General features: G+C 40.4%; 1 protein-coding gene across 1 annotated transcript in view; it reads right to left on the reverse strand.

The window, feature by feature from the left end:
• LOC124805156 (serine/threonine-protein kinase D1) overlaps positions 1-24,211 on the reverse strand; it is a 244,912-nt gene that overhangs the window by 111,368 nt on the left and 109,333 nt on the right. Inside the window, exon 8 of the mRNA XM_047265638.1 lies at positions 13,775-13,821. Within this exon, the coding sequence (XP_047121594.1) occupies positions 13,775-13,821 (47 nt within the window). The remainder of the gene's footprint in view (positions 1-13,774; positions 13,822-24,211) is intronic.

A 24,211-nucleotide genomic window follows, 5' to 3' on the forward strand; every position in this document is an offset into this window, starting at 1 on the left:
AGTTCCTGCGTTTGGTTTTGACCCTACCCGCAATTATAGCAAGCATAGAACGAAGCACGAGTACTCTTAAACGAGTGAAGAATTATTTAAGGAATTCAATGTCCAACACCCGGCTGTTGTGTTTGAACACGTTAGCAATAGAAAAGACACTACTTGGAGAGCTATCCAGTGATCAGATCTTTGTAGACCGAGTTATAGACTTATTCGTGTAAAGAAAAGACAGGTGCCTTGCACTTGTGCAGAAGAGTCTCCCCAACCTTTATAATCAAGCTACGCCACTGATAAATACCAACAAATAACACAAACCATCAAATTAACACATGATCTAGAACAACTAGTGCCTAATCTTAAAAAAGAAGCAGAGAATCTAGCTCCCTTGAACCCACGAAGGAAACATGCATGGTGGACATCAGAATGTGACAAAATTCCACGAAGATAGACACCAAGCATGATTAAAGATTCAAACACACAAAACTGAAGAAAATGCCATCAACCTAAAAAATGAAAGAAAAAAATTCACACAAAATATTAGAAGAATCAAGAGAGGATTCCATAAAGACATTATAAACTCTGTAGAAGGTAATTATCATAAAACCAACTCCAGGAACTACTATAAAATCTTTGGGAAACAACTACAACAACATGAGGCCCCTACACTAATACTGAAAGATGAAGATGGAAGAATGACACACAGTAACAAGGAAAATGCAGAAATCATGGCAAAAGCATTTAACAAACTTCTGAAATGCGAGGAACCCAAAGAACCCTTACAAATCAACATAAATACCACAATAAAAACCAAACCTAACAAACTAGACCCTCCAACTTTCCAAGAAGTAGAAAAATTCTTAAAAAACAAAAAAATTATAAGGCATGTGGAGAAGGTTTTTGTTGAAATGTGGAAATATGCAAGTGACACAGTCAAGACCTCCTTACACATGGCTCTAACAAAAATCTGGGTAACAGAACGATTCCTCGAACATTGGACCACGGCTATCATCCACCCACTACACAAAAAGGGAGATAAGAGCAACCCAGACAACTACAGAGGAATCTCTCTCCTAGACTGCACATACAAAATTCTATTCAAGATCCTATATGAAAGAATCAAGGAGCAATTAGAACAGGAGTTAGGGGAATATCAGGGAGGTTTCAGACAACGGAGTAGCTGTGCAGAGCAGATAATTAGTTTAAAATTGATTATGGCATACTACAAGAAATGGAACAAACCTCTGGCAATAACATTTGTAGATTTTAGGAAGGCATATGACTGTCTCCACAGACCTTCAGTATTAAAAATTTTAAGAAATCTAGGACTCCATTCAAAACTAATTAAAATAATACAACTCACTCTAACCAACACCAAATCAAAAGTGAAGTTTAGAGGAGAAATTTCAGAACCATTCCTCATAAAAACAGGCTTAAGACAAGGTGACTGCCTAGCCAACACCATTCAAGAAGCCAGGCAACAAGTGAAATCGCTACAAGAAATAGCAGAGAAAGTAGACCTAAGAATATCATTTGAAAAAACTGAGATTATGCTAACTGATCCACCACTTGCAAACAAAATTACTATACGAGAACAGGAAATCAAAATTGTTGATAAATTTAAATATTTAGGCGAAATAATAACATACAATCTAAATGAGAAGCCATCATGGCAGAATAGAATAAAAAAACTGAACTACGCAAATTACATTACCAAGTCTACATACAACAAAAAAAGCCTATCTATAGATGCAAAATTAAAACACTATAAAACAGTTACACAACCAGAAAAAACGTATGCAGCTGAAACTATCTTCAAAACAACTAATACAGCAGAAATTGACAGAATACTAAAAATAGAAAGAAGAATAATTAGAACATGTATAAATAAACAGTAGAAAATAAATGGACATTGGAGAATAGCATCAAATTAAACAGTATATAAGAAAATAGAACCAGTCATGAGCACGATCAGGAAGATCGCATCTCATTCTTTGGACATCTGATGAGAACTCCAGAAAACAGAGTTAGTAAAAAAAGTAATACAAAAATTGTGGAATAGCAAGAGTGACATTAAATGGATCACAGAAATTAAGGAAGATATAAATAACTCCAAATTACAGTAGATGACCTAAAAAACAAGACAGAGAAAACCAGAATACTGCAAGACCCGCAAACCAGACTACAAATGAAAATCAATAAAAGGAGTACAGGAAGAAAGAAAGAAAATATCTGAAAGAATGAAGAAATATTGGGCAGACAGAAGAGCAAAACACCTTTCATATAAGAATAGACTCTAATAATTATATTACCTAAATATCATATTAAGTTATTGTTGAGCCAAATTGTGTCCCTGTGTAACAACTTGTTTACAACTTTGTATTTTTGACTAGAGTGGTCCAATGAAGGCCATAAAATAAATAATAAAATAAAAAAAACTCCATTTTATTTTGAAGTTGATACCACTTTCTTTCTTATTGTGTGATTCACCTGGATAGTTTTCTACTTGACTGTCATATCCGGTTTTCTAAGAAAAAAATTATAGGATTGATTTTAGGACGAGATGACAGAATAGTTTAAGATTTTAAAGGAATTCAGTGCAGGAAAACTGTTTTGGAAGAAACACCGAAAACAACTCTGGTTCCAACGGTCGTCACTCCGTCCATTAACACAGAATAACGTCCCTGGGGGACATATGACTCCGCCCAGGTTCCATGGATCTGATTAACTTTTCTTGTGCACTTGCAGACCAATACTTCTCTTTAAACTACTTCTGGAAATCTCCCCAAGAGGAAAAGCTCTCAATATTTATGGTTCCCCATTCTGAGGCTTCCACTAGAAGGTAACCCATGGCAAATTAAATATTTTTAGAATCTTCCCAATCTTTTGGCAAAGCTTGGTTAAATCTTTTAAAAAAATGGATGAGATGTACTTCTCCATCGGGCTTGAATTTAGGGAATTACCTGGATAATCCTGAATTAGCCCCCCATTGTAAATCTGTAACTACTTCACTAGTTAGCACAACATTAGGTGATGTTACCCGTTTTTCTACTTTGCCCTGGATAAGCTTGACTTCTCTCCACAGGTCATCTATGCCCTTCCTGGTATCTATGGAAAAACAATAGGCAACACGTTCCCAGATGTTATTCTCTCGGTGACTTTTTGATCTATAATCCCTTCAAATTGTTCCTCCAAACTACTTATATTTACGATATCAGAATTTGCTATCTTCTCTTTGAAGCTTTTCTCTACATCATCCACTTGTGTACTTACACCTGCAATTTGCGACTGAATGATATGCATTAATTCATTATGCTTATTGACATTCTCTTATAAAGTAATAAATCCCTGCTTTAAAGCATTAAACTTAATATTAAATACATTTTCAAATGATCCTAACTTTTCTTCGATTTCGGATTCTATCATATTGCAGCTTTCCTCAATGTCAAATTCTAAGTTTTTTGATAAATCATGGAAATTATCATTACGTTTATTACTAAGGTCAGTGAACATTTGATTTACATGACTGGTCAAGGAACTAGTCAATTCATTCTTCAGATCTATATTAAAATTCTGTACTTTACTATTTAAGGTGTCGAATTCAGTCTCCAAAGCCCCCATGTCTTCGCAAAGATTACTAAATTCTTTACTTAGTGAATCGACTTTGGTATTTGACAAACTTAGATTTGTCTCTTGCCTATTCAGAGTTTCACTCTGGGCATCTAATCGAGATTTTACTGAGCTTATTTCTCCACTTAGAGTCACTTTTAATTGTATTATCTGAGTTTTAATTATATTTACTAACTCAGACCAGTCAGGCACTTCTTTGGTAACTTTCATAGCCATGGCTGGTCCTGAAGTTTCCCCAACTTTCTGTATGCTATCCACTCTTTTACATGCTTTATACCTTGTGAGCATTTAAAGATTAGCTTTAAGTATAATAACTGCACTACTGAAGTTCACTCAACAGTTTGTACCACTTTGTACTAAAACAATAAAGTTCTGTTTTTCGCTCACCCGGTGTAGAATCTGCGACGTGTCAGTCAGCGGATGTGGAGGCAGGTCAGCACCAGTGAACAGCAACTGGTGCCGGCGGCGTCAGACATTGGTTTCTGCATCTGCATCCCTGTGATGTGTGTGAGAGCTGTACACTCGCCGCATTGGATCTTCGCCGCATTGGATCTTCTCAGTCGAATCGTTCTAGGCGTATCTCTTCTTGGTCTAATACGTCGATATTTTCTCTCCGATTTTTAACGTTGTGGATCTCTCACGGCTTCTCCTTTTTTTGCATTCACAAATTCTCTCCATTGGATATTTGGGCAGAATCCAATTTCTTAAAATGGTACTCTTGTCTTGTTATGCTTGGTTGCTATGGCAACACTTGATAGCTTTTTCTCTCGTTTATGTGTCGAAATTCCTTTTTTCTTCGGTCCTTCTACACCCGTTGCCACATTCTAACGCTTTTGATGACAGATGAGTGTGTGAAGTGTGTGTATGCTACCTTCCCACCTCATTTATATGAGTTGACTTACTTGGGAGTGCGCAGCTGATCTTCTTCACTGGTTAGGCAGCTGCTGGAATCTCTATAAACTTCTTCTCCAAAGGATGATTCTAGTTAAACGAACCTCTAAGACTCCCTCTTTACTCATGAAATAAGGAGGTACTCAAAGAATACTTTTAGTTCACTATTGGTATATTTCGACTTCCACAAAGAACAAAATTCACAGTCCTCCCATAAACATTCAACTTCTTGTAAGTCACCTTGTCGTCTCACATTAGAAACAATTAAGTTACATTTACAACAGAGTTGGTTTAATAACCATGACTCTTATTACACCAAAATCATAAACATGTCTTGCCTCTAGCAAGTCTGGATTAAGAGTTTTTTTAGAGTTCTTTTTCACTAACAGTAGCCACTGACACTATTCTCACAGAGTTACATAAATACTCCATGGTCCTCTCGTACACACTCACTAAACATCCATTTTCTGCCTGACAGGTACTTGTCGGTGCCATTCAACTGCCGTGTCTACATTCTTCCTGCAACTGAATTTAAACACACAGACATGTGACGCGCAGTAGGTAGGATTCTGCACTCTCACGCTCATATCTAAAATATTGTGTGTCCGACATGGTAGAAGACTGAGTGATTCTAGAATTTACGCAGAAATTCTCGAAACATTACAACTTTTGTGAAAGTTAGATTTAATGACATTCGTGATGCAACTGGTGGAGTACCCAGTGCTCCTCAGAACACTTTACAGGTTTTGCATCCTACATCCCAGGTGCTGCAGCTCACATAATCAACTTGCATGCATTGCAAGGGTATTAATCATTCCCTTTTTCTGCCTTTGGTGATGCTGTGGCAGTGTGTGCGCACATCACCCTTGTGTGTCAGTTTTCAGTACATGCTGTGTTCCAGGTTCTCATCATTACTCATAATCAGCCCATCTAGAAAGGGTAGCTATTGGTGTTTTTCTACTTCCATAGTAAATCTTATGTTGGTGTGAAAACCGTTCAGTATCTTAGGAATTCAAACAATGTGTTCTTTGATCTCATAAATATTTTGCTGTTTCTTCTGAAAACGTTATGATATCTGAGAGTGAGGTTTCGACGGAACCTGAGAATGCAGCTGTTTTTTTTGCTGAATATATATGACTGAGATGTTTACAATGTTTCTCGCATCCAAACATTTCGGCCACCCACCCCTCTCCCATTGGCTGCGCAGATACAGCAGCTGACACACCCCCTTTCATTCGCATCATGCCTCATGGTGAGTGTTGACAACACGGTTGCAGGAAACATTTAAGTACACTACTGTCCCCTATCTAGACTTTACCATCTCTTGCAGAAATGTATACCATTGTTATGTATCTGTCCAATCTTAAAAATTCAAATACATTCACACAAACAGCACTTGTAAACGCAGTTGATGTTCTCAAAAAGCCGAAGTAAGCAGTATAGGTTCCCATGGTTGACAGCATGACATAATTTGCTGCTCGCTCTCAACTCCCCTGCAAGAATATTTCAATAAATTCCAAGTCATCCTGTCTTTCACAAAATTGTCAGACTTTAAGCAGTTGTGGTGGCTAGTTTATAGTTTCTCGCATATCCCTTGCAGTAGCGTTGTGTGAGTCAAATGCCACATGACTGTTTAAGCAATGTCAATTTGTATCGAGCACTTTGGCGGATCAGGAAATCATGAACCTGTTCACGAGTGGGAATTTTGTTTGCACTGCCTACCCTTCCAAAGTCTTCAAAATAATAAATCTGCATATGACCTCAATAGCCCGAGCTTCATCTGTAAATGTGAGACTACACCTATATCAATCTATTAAACAACGTAAAAATGTTGACCTCAGCAACATAAGATAATCCTGTAGTAATCGAATACCGATTTTTGGAAAAAACCTCGTCTTATAATCGAGTAAATACGGATGCTGAGTTGCAGAAGCCACTGCCAAAGTAGTGTGGCTTCATTTGAAAGAGAATATGTGTGTGTGTGTGTTTTTGATGAAGGTCTTACTGGGCGAAAGCTAATTTGCGACAATCCTTTTGTTGTGCTTATCTGCAACTCAGCATCTCAGCTATATGGTGAGCAGAAACTTTCCTTTTCATAATATTGTTATATTCCATCCTGGGTTTTCCATGGTTTGGTATTTTATGAATAATTACCCAAACATATTTTATGTTTCTAGCAAATGAAGTGTTTTTCTTATGGGTGTGTGCGCATCTAGTGCAAAAAGGGAAAAAAATGTGATCATGGTTCCCTGATTTTTTGGTAATATACGTGGTTTGAAAATGCTTGTACATTTTTTCACCGAATGCTGTCCATGACCCATAGGCATGATCCACATGAGTTAAAACTGTACATTTTTTAACTCATAAGTAGAACTAGTATAAATAGTTTTACTTGTTTTAAGGTCTTAATATAGGCTTTTAATTATTTTTTATTATTTTTACTATTGTGGCATCTGAAAAAGGCAATTGTGGACTGAAACTGGTTATGGTTAGCGAGGTATTTGTATCTTGGCATAGCTCAAATATTCGTCTTGAATTATGTCTTTTCACCTGTCTGTTTGTCAGACAGGTATACGTACCTCGACTTCAGTTTACCTGTAGGTACTTCACTATTTACTTAAATGCACATAAAGTGGCTAGAACAATAAAGTTTCTATATGTATACTATTTAATTTGCTCACAGTATTCCACATTTGATTGATTGGTCAACAGACAGACTGAAGATGGAGTTATGTACTTCTGAAATCAATCATGTAATGTACATATAAACAACAGAAGTAATCATTGCTGAATGGAATGTGCCAAACATATTTTTTTAATAAATATAGTTGAACATGAATAATTCCATTTGTGATAGTGGATCACACTAAAGAATGTTGGTGGCATTCTTTCACTCAATACGGTCCTGTAGAATAACCTTCTGGGGCAACGCAGCAACTGTCAAAAAAGTAATTACTCTACAGAAGCATGCTGTAAGAACATCGTGAAAAGTTGGTAACTTAATATATTGCAGAAGCCTCTTCAGCAACAAAGGGGTTCTTCACGTAAGTACCAACACATATATTTGACAATAACAACTAGAGACGGCATTATAAGTATTTGCATATTTGGCTCCTTTTCACTAGTTATTGCCTATTTCAACTAAAATCTAGTGACGATGTAATTTTTCACTCCATGTTTACAATATTTTTAAAATTAAATGGGCAGTCTCTAGCACAATTTAGTTTTGATGTCTCACAGATTGACCATGACTTATGCAATCGCTAACCGAGAGGCCACTGCCTAGCGAAATCATTACAGAAGAGGAACAGGAACAGGAAGACAGAGTCAATGCTCCTGTGGCCATGCCCCCGGTTAATCCCCTCTGCTGTTGTATCGTATGCATCAGCAACAATAAAATTAAACTACGCAAGCTTTTAGTTGCACATCCATTGTTTCAGTTAAGCTTTCTGTTTACTTGTACACAGTTGATCGTCAGTGTGTGTAATGTGTTGTGTGTCATGCTGCCTGGAAAAAAAAAAAAAAAAGTCGTTACATGGATAGCTGACCCTCCTGGAACATTTACACATGACAGAATTGTTTTATATTGTCGAGTTTGTGAGAAAAATATTTCGTGCAAAAGAAAGTTTCAAATAGACCAGCACATCAAGACAAGTCTTCTTATCAAAGGAATGCAGAAGAGAGGACCATGATGACAACTTATGACAGCAGCAAGTTGCAGTAGCAGGGATTTGTCCAAAGGTAACCAAAAAAGTCCGTTTAACATGGATCTTTGTGAAGCATTCATTGCAAGCAAAATTCCTCTTCACAAACTTCCAAACACTATCCTCAAAGGCTTCCTGTGCAAATATTGCTTAAATCAAAATATACCAGATGAATCAACATTGCATAAAGATTACATACTGACAATTTACGTAAATGTTCTGAAAGAAATGTGCAATGAAATCAAGTACAGCATTATATGGATTTCAGTTGACGAAACTACAGACACTTGTCACTGTTACATCGCAAATTTAACTGTTGATGTTTTAAAGGAAGAGCCTTCTTCTTCCTATTTAGCAACCTGCAAAGAACTTGAAAAAGTAAATAATTCTACGATCGCCAGATTTGTGAATGAAGGTATTAGAAAAATATTTCCGGAATCTTCTGCAGATGAAAGGGCGTTTTTGTTTATTTCATGGAGTATATCGACTTGCTGAAGAAGTACATTCCACGTTTGTGAATATAATTAAAATAATTTCATCCACAAAGGAAGTGTGTCTAAAGGCTCCTGCTCGCATCAAGACCTACAAAGAAAAACTACCAAATGTGCCTTTACCTGCCGAACCAGTGGTAACTCATTGTGGTACATGGGTTGAAGTTGTGTTGTTTTACAATGAACATTTTGAGGCTGAGGGGTAGTAAACGACTTTGATAGTGCAGAGACTTTGGCAGTCTGCCAGTGCAAGGAAGCTTTTAATGATGCCAGCATTAAAAAAGACATTGCTGTGATTAGCACTCATTTTTTCCCATATACCTACAAGTATTAAAAAGCCTGAAACTCAATGTTTGGCATTGTATGAATCTATTCAGTCAATGAATTAAATTATTCTAGAGAACTCCTCCCTGCCGGAAGTATTCCCAAGAAAACTTAAAGAAAAGTTTGAAAACATTTTAAACAATAACCCAGACTTTGAACCCTTGTGCCAAATTGATAGTTTTATTAATGGGACTGGTGACCTTTTACCAGAAACATTAAGTACCAACACAGCACCCAAATTCAACTACTGCCCAGTTACCTCAGTTGATGTAGAATGGTCCTTTTCTGCTTATAAAAATGTTTTGAGTGAGCAAAGACACAATCTTACTACCGAACATTTGGAACAGTACTTTGTCATTTATGTTTACAATAGTAGAAAAATTTGAAATAAACTGTAAATTATGCTTTGGTTCAATAGTGTTAATTAAAAGCTAATGCTGTTCAAAAAAATTCATGATTGTATGTTGTTTTTTAAAGAAAATATTATGGAGTTTTTGAGCATGCCTCTCTGTATGTGATGTATCTCAAAGTTGGTCCTGTACATATTGATTGTTTTGCTGCGACTCACTCGCATCACATCCACTTGTTACTGACAACAATTGCAAAGAAGGAACAATTCTTGAAACGCGGTATGGTCCCCATTTTGCAAATTTTTAGAAAATAATCATGTCTACCGTATCTTCCTTCGCTGTTGTTACCGTGAGACACCATTATACCAAGAGGAAAGGCGCTTCGATCTTAGAGCATGAGATATGATGACCTTAAGCCATTGACAACACACAACGGTCACGGTAGCACCTGATTCCAGAATAGCTGCAGTAGTTAAGATCTACGAACTATCCCCTGTTGACCAGGTCCCCAAAACTTAACTCGTAATGAGATCCCTTCAAAGCAAATTGTCATAACGATCATCTATAAAGGCTTCGTACAACGAGAAGAAATGTTACGGTTCATGAAATAATAACAGATACGACCAAACTGTCTTGTCTCTTCTGCTTTATTTAACATAACTTCGTTCACAGTTTCATTTCACATTCACCACTCATTCACCGAAACCCTTTGATGAACAGTTTTGGTTGCTTAACACCAACAGTCAATGATAATGATACAGCTTTTCTCCTTTTTATAAATTGAAGCCCGCTCTCCGTGATATAATTAAAAAAAAAAAAAAAAAACGGTCTCAATACCGCGTCCCTCGTGAGATGCGAATAGACTTATCCCGGAATTGACTGCCCTGTAGGTGTACTCAATTTAATGACCACACTTCGCTGTCCGCTATTTCGCGTAACTGAATGTCCATTTGTTAGTCTGATTATACACTGTAGCTATTTAAAATTCGCCCCTATATTTTTCACAACGCACAATTAGCACTTCGTTACTCTTTTTTTTTTCTTTTCCTCTAAGAGTAAACGGAAAAAAAGATGCCGTATCATCGGCTTAGTCGACAAAAAGCAAAACATCTTAATATGCCCAATTTCACCTCTTCTTATAGGATCGGCTACCTTACTCATTAATTTACTACATATTATTTCCAATAACACTAAACAGGTATCGCCGTTATATTTTAATTGTATTCAAAAGCATGTTACTACTATTATGACCAACCAAATCGTCACAAATCGTGCGGCGTGCGTTTTTAATGATAACTTTACGCTATTCAATTTCCGTTACAGCTATCTTGACTCGTAATGTTACACTTGCAAATTTTTAGAAAATTACCCCAGAAAGGCTCCCATCTTCAACTGTACCTGAAAGTATTCAGATAATAATACCAGTATTCAAAATTTACCAATTTTTCACGTGGCTGACATTCTCCCATGTAATTGATGCGCACAGGTTCTACTTTGGAGATATAATGCACACAGTAACAACAATGTTTTTTTATTATTTGATCTTGCATATTTTAACACTTTTCATGCATTTTAAGCATTTTATGAGGTTTTTATGATGCATATAACCCAGTCTCTATTAACAACACTCAGAATAGTGGTCAGTAGCGAAAGGGGACAGCTAAAGTACCCTGTTACATTTCAATACATGTTTATGGTTTCCTGCTTTCATAAGAATCATGTGTCAAGATGTAAAATACATGATAGTAATGTCGAATGGCTCAGTTTTCCAGGTGGACAACTGTGCGTAGTTGAATATGGAGTGTAGAAGTGAGGTAAGGGGCACAGCAAGGTCTTCACAGTCCTTGAATCATCAGTGGGTGCCTTACTGTGTGTGTATGCGAAGAGCAGAACTGTTTTACATTGCCAGTGATCAGAAACAATCCAGGAGTCATCAGCTGGCATCCTCAGTGTGTGGGCAGTGTAGAACAAATCTGTGTCTTACATTGCAAGTTACTTGAAATTAATTCTTTGTAACTCCAGAAACATTACACCAAAAACAATTGTTAGTACTCTGTGTAAAGTAATATACATGATTTATTTGAAGCATTAGATGACAACAGCAGATGAGTAGTACAATGCAAGGAGCAGTGGCCTTTTTCAAAGCAGCAATTTTTCTCCTAATAAACATAAACATATACAAGACAGTATTATGAAAAGGATAGTTGCTACTCACCTTATAGTGGAATAGTGGAGATGCTGAGTCGCAAACAAGAACAAAATGACTGTTGGAAAGCGACCTTTCGGCCAACAATGCCTTCTTTGATATTACACACACACACACACACACACACACACACACACACACACACACACACACGCTGCAGCTTGCAGTCTGGCTTCAGATGCCAGTGACGTCTAATTTTGAAGATGGCCTTGCTGGCTGAAAGCTCACTTCCTGACAGTCTTTTGTTGTGCCTATCTGCTCTCTGAATCTCCACTACATGCTGAGTAGCAACTATTCTTGTCATAATATTGTTACATTCCATCCTGGATTTTCCATTGTTTAAACATATACTTCTTGTTAGTAGTCCTTACAGATGTTGTCTACAGTGGCTGCTACCACCTGTTAATGTATGGCTTGATTCATTCCATGTCCCACAAGACTCTCCTTCATGATGAGATTTATGAGAACGTGCACGTTGTTTACTAATTAGCATGTGTTCACTTCGCAATGTTTTATATCAGAATGACCACAACTAAATTGGCTGAATACATGAATGAACATGAAATAAGTGTGTCATGGGGAGACCCAGTAGCCAGTTACTGAACATGTTCAACAGCATGACTCTCAAGACTTGAGTGTTCGTTACGTGATACAAGCCATTTGGATCCTCCCAGCAAGCTCTAGTTTCCCCGAATTCCATACGTGAGAAGTTATTCACTTACATATTCTCACATTCTGTCAGCTTCCTGGACTCAGGCTCCCATAACATCTCCCTCCCAAATGTATTTAGTTCTCATTCTCACAACTGGTGGGTCCCTTACATCATGTTGTCTGAGAAACCTAAACATCCTTTTGAAACTATATAATAGTTGCAAATGCTCGGAGTAGCTTTTTTTATCTGCTTCTAATTGTGTCTTATAATCAGTACTGAAATTTGCATCTCGAAGGTACGTAATGGACAGGCGATTTGTCTCCTTGCTACTGGACAATGAAATTAAAATATATAAACAGGAGAAAAAGAGAAGGTAAGCTAATGTTAACAATATGGAGCAACACATGTCCTTTATCACACAATTCAACTGAAAACAGCCGTTACTAAAAAGTTGAATGTCTAACCAAACCTAACAAACAAGGTAATTAAGACAATCCAAGCATGTCCTACCGAAAATGACCTTTGTGAGAAGATTTAATGTTCATCGTAACATTAACATCAGAGTCCCTTGGTGTTAACTTCACGTACATCACTGCACTGACAGGTATTATTGTTAAAAGCTTTATATTTACTCTTGTGCATAAAGCCTTACATTAATTATAAATCTGTAATAGAGCTGTACTTCATCAAGAGAATCCAGGAATCAACATGACAAATGATGTGTTATTTGAATAACTTGATGCCAAAACTGACCTGCACAAAGCTATACAACTACTGCACAATTCTACAAACAGCAATGAGCATTACTAATGTAATCAGATGTAACAGAAAACCATCTTGTTACCCATCAGTGTAACATGATGAATCTTATGCAGGTAATATTATGTCCCCAAATGTCTTTGTTTGTCTAATTTCTTTTTTACCCAGCAAACCTGGCGAAGGGTATGTTGAGGTACTTCTTATTCAAAATCAAAGTAAAATATGAGAACCAAAATTACAAAATGAAATTTATGGTGCATGGATAGAAGAAACACTAACATTTAGAATATCTGATATGGTACTTGAGTGAGGGATTGAGAGTTTCTTCTTTCGGTCAAAAACAAGTAAGGTTTGGAAGAAAAGATATTATCTAAGACAAGACAAAGCAGTTATTCAGAATGAAAGAGACAGAGTAATATAGGAAAATCAGGTTACTTGGTTCTAAAATGTATCACTGATTTGCTGCCACTCATTCAGTGGAAGGTTTTATACCTTTACTTGGTGCTGCTGTTTTGTCTTTGAGATTTTTGTTGTTGTTGTTAAATCAAGACAATATTTAGATCACTATAGGAACAACTGCCTTCCACAACAAAGCTCTATTCCATAAGAACAAGAATATATTACAAAAGTCGATATTCCACTTGCGCAACTAACACTGTATGCTTGCACACCTGTGTCTGTGAGGAGTACATGAGAATTCAGTAGTACACATTAAATTAAATCTGAATGCCTCATATCATTACATACTATAATTCTGATTATGAATAACATATGATTACCTTGTTGGTCGTTTGATGAGAGGCTCAGTATCATCACAGTTTTGATCCTACAACATGTTAAAACAAAGTTACGTTAGTTTGTTGCAAGCTGAAAAAAACCTTTAATCATACAACTTCATATACAAATCGGAATTGATAGAAAAATACTTGAATGACATTCAGAAGGATAAAGCAAAATTTTCAAGTATCTCATATCTATTTCAAAGTAATTATTGTCTCATCATAAAAACAGTGATCTTCGACAGTAACTGTGAGTAGTAAGAACAGTAACATAAATGAATAATTAACCTCTTGATTTTTATTCCAGTACGCACAACACTCTAAAAATCCCTATACATATAACCTACTCTGAACTAATGCACCTGGGGAATTTATCAAGTCAATGAACATGAAAACTATAGTCAACGTACTGTGTAGAAAAATGTTAGATTTATGTGACTTATCACCACATGAGTAGAATGCTTGTGACTCCATTGTTATTAAAGCACACACCAACTTGTAAGCCAAGAAATGTGTTGTGAAGTGAAAACTGATACTATCAAGGGACAGATTTGCCCTCTCACTAACAATGAGGTCATTAGTGACAGTAGTACAGAAACCTGTCACCGCTTAAATTTTGATTAATAATCAGCACTGGCAGCAGGAGACTTCTGGCATAAGCAGTCACCCTCATTCTGCCAATGGCCTTGTCAAAGAGGGCGGAGGAGCGGACGGAGGTTCATGGCACATTCTTGCCCTTGGGGTGGGAAACAGCCAATAAAGTTGGAAGAATCTACAATGATCAATGGCATGAGGATGCAGAAGGCAATGGAAACAACTGCATTAAAGACACATAACTTGCATCCACCATACAACAGAGATGCTGAGTCGCAGACAGGCACAATAAAAAGACTTTTACAATTAAAGCTTTCGGCCATTAAGGCCTTCGTCAACAACACACACACACACACACACACACACACACACACACACACAAATGCAACTCGCACTAACAGCCAAAAGCTTTAATTGTAAGAATCTTTTTGTTGTGCCTATCTGGTACTCAGCATCTCCACTATAAAGTGTGTAGCAACCTTCCTTTTCATAATATTGTTACATTCCGTCCTGGATTTTTCATTGTTTGGTAACTTGTATCCATAGGACAAGTGGTCTGTAATTGAAAAAGCGTCGTCATGATCTCTCCATTGGCAAAAGATTCCAGAAAAGTTCCCCATCAGGATCCCCGGGAGGGGAACGCCAAGAGGGAGGTGACCAAGAGAAAAGGTTAAATAAATAACCAATGAAAGGATAATGTTTTACAAGCTGGGGCATGGAATGTCAGATGCCTGAACATGGCAGGGAAGCTAAAAAGTCTGGAGAGGGAAATGCAAAGGCTCAATCTAGATATAGTAGGTCAGTGAAGTAAAACAGAAAGAAGACAAGGGTTTCTGTCCAGATGAGTATAAAGTACTACCAACAGCAGCAGGAAATAGTATAATAGGAGTAGGATTCATTACAAATAGGAAGGCAGGGCAGAGAATGTGTTACTGTGAACAGTTTCAGTTGCTTGGTTGGTTTAAAAGGGGGGGGGGGGGGGGGGGGGGACCAAACTGCGAGGTCATCAGTCCCTTGTTCCCAGTAGAACAATTACCCAAGGGAAAGAAGGAAACAAAGAAGACATAAAGCACAATAACAGGAGAAAGGAAGAACCAGAAGAATGACAGGAGGTCAACAAACACTACAATGGACAAAACAGGTTAAGAAAACCACAGAGAGACACAAGAAACAAAGAGAAGACATTAAAAACAAGAAAGCAGATTACCATGGCTGGCTGACCATGAGAATAAAAAAGGAGAAGCCCTCCACTCTGCAGCACATTAAAACCTCCACCCTAAAAGCCCTAGGGTGTAGGGCACAGAGGGACAAAGGATATGTGCTACAACTCAGATCAAATGATAAAACCCACCCTCACAAATAAAATCTAAAACTAAAGCTGCTGTTGAGGCATTGTCGCCCAACACTGAAGGTAGGGTGCTGCGAAAGTTAAAAGTCTGCCATAGAGCGGCTAAAAGTGGGCAGTCCAGCAAGATATGGACGACCGTCATTCGCAAGCCACAGTGACACCGAGGTGGGTCCTCGCGACAGAGGAGGTAACCATATATGAGCCACATATGGCCAATGCGGAGCTGACAAAGGACAACCGATTCCCTGTGAGAAGCCCGCAGGGAAGACTTCCACACATTTGCAGTCTTCTTAATCATACGCAGTTTGTTGTGCATACTGTTATGCCACTCTGTCTCCCAAAGCCGAAAAACCTTGTGGCGTAAGACATAACGCAGGTCAGTTTCACAGATGCCCATCTCCAGTAGCAGTTTCCGCGTAGCCTGTTTGGCCAGCCTAATGGCAAGTTCATTGCCTGGGATTCTGATGTGTCCTGGGGTCCACACAAACAACAATGAACGACTGGACCGTTCCAGGGCAGAGATGGACTCCTGGATGTTGGCTACCAAAGGATGGCGAGCATAGCATTCATCGAATGCTTGTAAGCTGCTCAGGGTGTCAGAACAAAGAAGAAACAACTCACCAGAACAGAAACGGATGTACTGAAGTGCACGAGATATGGCCACAAGCTCTGCAGTGAAAACACTGCAGCCAGTGGGCAAGGAATGCTGTTCCATACGGCCTCTCTGGACACAGGTGAAGCCAACATTACCGTCAGCCATCGAGTCGTCGGTGTAAACAACTTCAGAGCCACGAAACATGTCAAGACTCGAGAGGAAGTGGCAGCGGAGAGCAGCGGGATTAACGAAGTCCTTAGGGCCATGCAAAAGTTCCAGATGAAGCTTCGGCCGAGGTGTACATCATGGATCTGTACGTCAATGGACCTCAAGTAGACGTGGTAAAGGGAAGGACTCCATTTCGAAGAGAAGGGATTGCACATGAACCGCAATCGTGTGCTCTGACCAGGGCCGCTGATGTGGGAAATGAATTGCCATGGGTGGGAAAAGGAGACTGTAATTCAGATGTTCAAGAGAACTGTGAATGTGTGCAACATAACTGGCAAGCAGTTGTGCGTGTCGGATCCGCAATAGAGGGATTCCGGCCTCCATCAGGACACTGCTCACTGGACTTGTTCTAAAAGCTCCAGTCACTAGGTGAATGCCACAGTGGTGCACTGGGTCGAGTAAACACAATGCTGAGGGTGCCGCCGAACCATAAACCACACTCCCATAGTCAAGGCGGGATTGAAAAAGGGCTCTGTAGAGCTGCAGCAGCGTAGAGCGATCTGCACCCCAGTTGGTGTTGCTCAGGTAGTGGAGGGTATTGAGGTGCTGCCAGCACTTCCGCTTAAGCTGACGAAGGTGAGGTAGCCAAGACAACCAGGTGTCAAAAACCAGTCCTAAGAATCGATATGTATCCACTACAGTGAGTGGATTGTCATTAAGGTAAAGTTCTGGTTCTGGATGAATGGTACAATGTCAACAGAAGTGCATGACACACGACTTTGCAGCTGAAAACTGAAAGCCATAGGATAGAGCCCATAACTGTGTCTTGTGAATGGTTCCCTGTAGGTGCCACTCAGGAACACCAGTACTGGACAAGCAATACGAAATGCAAAAGTCATCCACATACAGAGGAGGGGAGACCGATGGCCCTACAGCTGCTGCTAGGCTGTTAATGGCCACTAAAAATAGACACACGGAATCCTGTGGAACGTCGTTCTCCAGAATACGGGGGGGTGGGGGTGGGGGAACTATGAGAGACACCAACTTGGCTGTGGAAAGTACAGAGCAACAGGAAGTTTTGGATAAAAAACCAGGAGCAGGCACCAGAGACCCCACTCATACAATGTGGCAAGGATAGGATTTAGCCCGGTCGTGTCATGTCGTGTCCTTTACCTAAGTCAAAAAAGATGGCAAACAGGTGTTGGCATCTGGAAAAGGCTGTTCGGATGGCAGACTCGAGAGACACAAGATTATCAGTGGTAGAGTGATCCTGTTGGAAGCCGCACTGACATGGAGCCAAGAGGCCATGTGACTCCAGGACCCAACCCAATCACCGATGCACCATATGTTCCAGCAGCTTACAGAGAATGTTGGTGAGGCTGATGGGCTAATAGCTATCCACATTCAGCGAGTTTCTACCACCAGAATGATGGTGCTCTCCTGCCATTGCTATGGAAAGTCACCATCGCACCAGATCCAGTTGAAGATGATGAGATATCGCTTGGAGTCAGATGAAAGATATTTAATCATCTGATTGTGGATCCAATCTGGCTCAGGAGCTGTGTTGGGGCGATGTGCAAGGGCACTGAGGAGTTCCCACTCTGTAAATGGGGCGTTATAGGGTTCACTGTGGTGTGCAGTGAATGAGAGGACTTTCCTTTCCATCCGCCGTTTGAGGGTGCAAAAGACCGTGGGGTAGTTCGCTGATGCAGAGGCTCGAGCATAGTGCTCAGCAAAGTGCTTGGCAATCGAGTTTGCATCGGTAGAGAGCACGCCATTGATGTTAACGCCAGGGACACTTGTTGGGATCTGGTACCCAAAAAGATGTCTGATCTTCATCCATTCTTGGGAAGGTGACATATGGCACCCTATGGTCGACACGTACCTCTCCCAACACTCCTGTTTTTGTCGTTTTATAAGCAGGCGAATGCGGGCACGGAGTAGCTTAAAGGTTATTAGTTGCTCTAGGGAAGAGTGCTGCTTATGTCGCTGTAGAGCTTGCCAATGGTCTTTAACTGCCTCAGCGACTTCTGGCAATCACCAAGCTACTGTCTTTTGCCAGGAGCACCCTATAGAATGAGGAATCGCATTTTCCACCGCAGAAACGATTGTTGTAGGGACCTGCTCAAGCACAACATCGATGGCACCATGTGGGGGAGATTCAATGGTGACAGCAGAGGTGAAGGCTACCCAGTCTGCCTTGTTATAGGGTTATAGGGTCATGCCCATCTGGGTAGGCGTCCATGGGCATGACGCCGGGGGTGTGACAGGAAGTTGGGGAAGTGGTCACTACCACACAGGTCATCATGAGCTCTCAAGTGGATAGATGGGAGAAGGCGAGGACTGCAAACTGAGAGAGCAATAGCCGAATATGTCCATGTGCCACACTGAAATGTGTCGGGGCACCTGTATTTAAGAGGCAGACGATGAGTTGGGACAGTAAATTTTCAACATTTCTGCCACGGCCAGTAAGCATGGTGCTACCCCACAAGGGGTTATGGGCGTTAAAATCTCCCAGAAGTAGGGAAGGTTTAGGGAGTTGATCAATCAGTGAGGCCAATATGTTCAAGGGTACCGCACCATCTGGAGGGAGATATATGTTGCAGTTATTTGCTGTGTTGTCTGTATCCTGACAGCCACAGATTCAAGAGGAGTTTGAAGAGGCACAGGTTTACTACATACCGAGTTCAGGACATAGATGCAAACTCCACCTGACACTCAATTATATTCGCTATGGCTCTTGTAATATCCCCTGTAGCCACGAAGGGAAGGGGTTTATATTGCTGGGAACAGGTTTCCTGGAGGGCAATGGAGAAAGCAGTTGTAAAGCTTATCAGTTGCCGTAGCCATGTGGTGTAAAAAGCCGTCGCAATTCCACTGGAGGATGACGTGATTATGAGACTGGGAAGGCATGAAACACTCAATGAGGCAGTCTTCATCTCAGGGTCACCTGCTGCCACCAACTTATTTCCTGAACAGGCTATATCCATTGTGTCTGAGGGTCTGGCGAGATCTAGGTCCTCAGCGGACGCCGGAATCTTCACCTTATTCCCAAACACAGAGTTTGTAGGCAGCGGTGGTGTGGGTGCCACCGCAATTCCCTTGGTCTTGGGGGTCTTCTTCCTGGATTTCTCTCACTGATCCTTGGGTTTCTCTGGCTGCGAGGGCTTCACTGATTCAGTCTTCGGGACTGATAACGATCACGAAGCCCTATGACCAGCTGCTTTTGGGCACTTCAGCTACTGGCGGGTGTCATCTTTCCCACTAGCAGATACCTGGGAAGGGAGTGACCCAAGGGACCCCTAGCGAGAGGAGCTGAAGAAGACTTATGCTTCTCCAGTTGAGAAATAAGGACTGGTGTCCCCTATGGTTGGGTGGACAGTGCTCCCAAGGTAGGTGGTGTGGCAGCAACAGAGAGAAAAGTGCCCCCCACCATCAAGGGGGCAGGTGTAGTCTTTCGGCTCAGAGAGCCAACTGGAACTTGCGGAACAGATGGGGCTACAACTGTTCTCGTAGCAACATCATATGAAGAGGTCATGGCCACAGGATGTAGGCACTCAAATTTTCTCTTAGCCTCAGTTTAGGTCAGTCAGTCCCAGGGTCTTGTATTCCATGATTTTCCTTTCTTGCTGTAAAATTCTGAAGTCTGGTGAGCAGGGGGAATAATGCTCTCCGCAGTAGACACAGATGGGAGGTGGGGCACATTGAGTATTGCGGAGGGATGGACATCTACATCTCGACATGTGATGCTGGAAGTACAGTGGGAAGACATATGGCTGAACTTCCAGCACTTAAAGCACCGCATTGGGGGAGGGATATATGGCTTGACATCACAGCGGAAGACCATCACCTTGATCTTCTCGGGTAATGTGTCACCCTCGAAGGCCAAGATGAAGGCACCGGTGGCAAACCTGATTATCCCTCAGACCCCGATGGACATTCCGGACAAAATGAACTCCTCATCACTCTAAGCTGGCGCGCAGCTTGTTGTCAGATTGCAAAAGAAGGTCCCTATGGAATATAATACCCAGGACCATATTTAAGCTCTTATGAGGCATGATGGTAATGGAAACATCCCTCAGCTTGTCACAAACAAGTAATGCCCCTGACTGGGCAGAGGAGGCTGTTTTTATCAAGACTGACCCTGACTGCATTTTGGACAAGCCCTCCACCTCCTCAAACTTGTCCTCTAAATGCTCTACAGAAAACTGAGGCTTCATCGAGGCAAAGGAGACCTCATCAGCTCTCGTAAATACGAGGTACTGCGGCAAATGAGGTTCGCTGCCATCCTTACCCTGGCGCTCCTTCCATGGTGTTGTCAGGGAGGGGAACAATTTAGGATCATACTTCCTTGAATTGTACTAAGACTTGGAACACTTAGAGACTGCTGGTGTTTGATCAACAGTAAGTGATGACATGGTACGCTTCATAGTATGTCATCCGCTATGATGACACTCCGACCAGGGGACCTCCCCACAGGTGCCACAGAGCCGCAGCAAAGGCCACCTGGCAGGATGGCCATTGCTGGGAGTCCCGATGCCCCAGGGTGACAGGCATCTACTCCATGGCATACATGGGGAGTTATCAGTGCAGGCATCAGCAGAGCGATCCCTGTGTAGTCAGGGGGCTACAACCAACAGGGTACATGGTGGCCCCACCACAATGGACTGGCTATTGTGCTGGATATGAGGTGCAAAGAACTCCATGGTCATCATCGGCGCAAAAAACAACACTGCATAGTGGGTGAAGGCAAACGCAACCAGGGAGGTGTCCTCGCCTAAGGGATGGAGGATGAGCGGGACTGCAATGCCAAGACGAGAAAGTGGGCTAAAAATCTCAATGCATGATGGACACAATGCACCATGTAAGGCACCCTTCCCAAACTGTCTCACTCTTCAGGAAGATTTTGAAAAATCAAAGTCAAACCCTACAGGGGACCATCACATAAAGGCTGAAAGGTGTGAGACCCTGTTTAGTCGCTTCTTACGACGGGCAGGAATACCTCGGGCTTATTCTAACCCCCAGGCCCGCAGGGGGCAAACAATTCAATGATACGGTTGTTCTATCAGACCAATACTGACAATGATAGTTCACGTATACACACTGACGTCGCAAGCTGAAGATAAAGAGAATAGAAAATATATGAGGATACTGCATGGGTAATACAGTACGTGAAGAGAGATGAAAATCTAATAGTCTTGGAGCACTGGAATGCTGTTGTAAGGGAAGGAGTAGAAGAAAAGGTTACAGAAGAATATGGGCTTGGGACAAGGAATGAGAGAGGAGAAAGACTAACTGTCTTCTGTAATAAATTTCAGCTAGTAATAGTGAATACTCTGTTCAAAAATTGCAAAAGGAGGAGGTATACTTGGAAAAGGCCTGGTGATTGGTAAGATTTCAGTTATATTACATCATGGTCAGACAAAGATTCTGAAATGAGATACTGGATTGTAAGGCATACCCAGGAGCAGACACAGACTCAGATCACAACGCAGTAGTGATGAAGAGTAGGCTGAAGTTTAAGAGATTAGTCAGGAAGAATCAGTAGACAAAGAAGTGGTATGTAGAAGTACTATGGAATGTCGAGATACACTTGAAGTTCTCTAAGTCTACAGATACAGCAATAAGGAATAGCTCAGTAGGCACTACAGTTGTAGAGGAACAGACATCAATAAAAAGAGCAATTACAGAAGCTGGAAAGAAAAACACCGGTACAAAGAAGATAACTGAAGAAACCATGGGTAACAAGAAAGATAAAGAAGGAAGTACAAAAATGTTCAGAGGAATACAGGAATACAAGCCATTTAGGAAAGAAATAAACAGAAAGTGTAGGGTAGCTAACACAAACCGGCTGCATCAAAAACGTGAAGAAATCGAAAAAGAAGTGGTGGTCGGTAGGACAGACTCAGCTTATAGAAAAGTGAAAACTATCTTCAGTGAAATTAAAAGCAAGTGTGGTAACATTAAGAGAGCAACAGGAATTCTACTGCTAAATGCAGAGGAGAGAGTGGATAGGTGGAATGAGTACACTGAAGGCCTCTATGAGGGGGAAGATATGTCTCATGTGATAGAAGAAGAAACAGGGGTCAATTTAGAAGAGATAGGGGAAACAGAATTAGAATCAAAATTCAACACAGCTTTGGAAGACTTAGCAGAAGGGATAGATAACATTCCAGGAGAATTTCTAACATCATTGGGGGAGGAGGCAACAAAACGACCATTTATGTTGGTGTGTAGGATGCAGGAGTCTTTCGGAAAAATATCATCCACACAATTCTGAAGACTGCAACAGCTGATAAGTGCAAGAATTATAGCACAATCAGCTTAAAAGCTCATGCACTGAAGTTCCTTACAGGAATAATTCACAGAAGAATGGACGATCAGTTTGGCTTTAGGAAAGATAAAGGCACCAGAGCGGCAATTGCTGTTGACAATCAAAGCAAGACTAAAGAAAAATCAAGACATGTTCATACGATTTGTCAAACTGGAAAAAGCGTTTGACAGTGTAAAATAGTGCAAGATGTTGAGAATTCTGAGAAAAACAAGGGTAAGCTATAGGGAGAGATGGGTAATACAAAAATTTACAAAAGCTGATAGTGTCTATGAGGAGTGGATGACCAAGAATGAAGTATTAAAAAGGGTGTAAGACAAAGATGTACTGTTCAATCTGTACATTAAGGTTCAGGAGTAGAATTAAAATTCAAGGTGAAAGGATACCAATGATACGATTCGCTGATGACATTGCTATCGTAAGTGGAAGTGAAGAGGAATTACATGACCTGCTAAATGGAATGAACACTCTAATGAGTACAGAATATGGACTGAGAGTAAATCGAAGAAAGATGAAACAAATGAGAAGTAGCAGAAATGAGAACAGCGAGAAACTTGACATCAGGATTAATGGTCATGAAGTAGATGGAGTTAAGGAATTCTGCTACCTAGGCAGCAAAATAACCAGTGACTGACGGAGCAAGGAGGACACCAAAAGCAGGCTAGCACTGGCAGAAAGGGCATTCCTGGCAAAGAGAAGTGAGTTAGTATTGAACATATGCCTTACCTTGAGGAAGAAATTTCTGATAATGTAAGTCTGGAGCACAGCATTGTGTGGTAGTGAAATATGGACTGTAGGAAAATCAAATCAGAAGAGAATTGAAGCATTTGAGATGTGGTGCTAAAGACGAATATAAAAATGTAGGTGAATTGATAAGGTCATAAATGAGGTGGTTCTGCACAGAATCGGAGAGAAATGGGGTATGTGGAAGACACTGACATGGAGAAGGGACAGGATGATAGGATATCTGTCAAGACACGAGGAAATGACTTTCATAGTACTAGGGGGAGCTGCAGAGGGCAAAAACTCAGGAAGACAGAGATTGGAATACATTAAGCAAATAACTGAAGAGGTAGGTTGCAAGTGCTACTTTGAGACGAAGAGGTTGGCACAGGAGAGAGATTCGTGGTGGGCTGCTGTAATGAATGAAGCTGGAATATTTTTGCTTCCCCTCTTTTTTTGCCATCTGCTTCCTTAAAATTCATTTTTTTTTTCATGTCTGACTAATTACCATTAACATACATGAGTATAACCTGCATTTTCATAAAAGAAAAAGGTTGGTCCTCAATTTTAAAGAATATAACACCACATCTAATTTTGTGCTTATTTTTATATATGTAACTGATTTTTCAATTTATATTGACTATTCCTAGTTAGTATCTCTCATTGTAGGGTGAAATC

The sequence above is a fragment of the Schistocerca piceifrons genome, chromosome 1 (assembly GCF_021461385.2).
Source record: "Schistocerca piceifrons isolate TAMUIC-IGC-003096 chromosome 1, iqSchPice1.1, whole genome shotgun sequence".
Taxonomy (NCBI): domain Eukaryota; kingdom Metazoa; phylum Arthropoda; class Insecta; order Orthoptera; family Acrididae; genus Schistocerca; species Schistocerca piceifrons.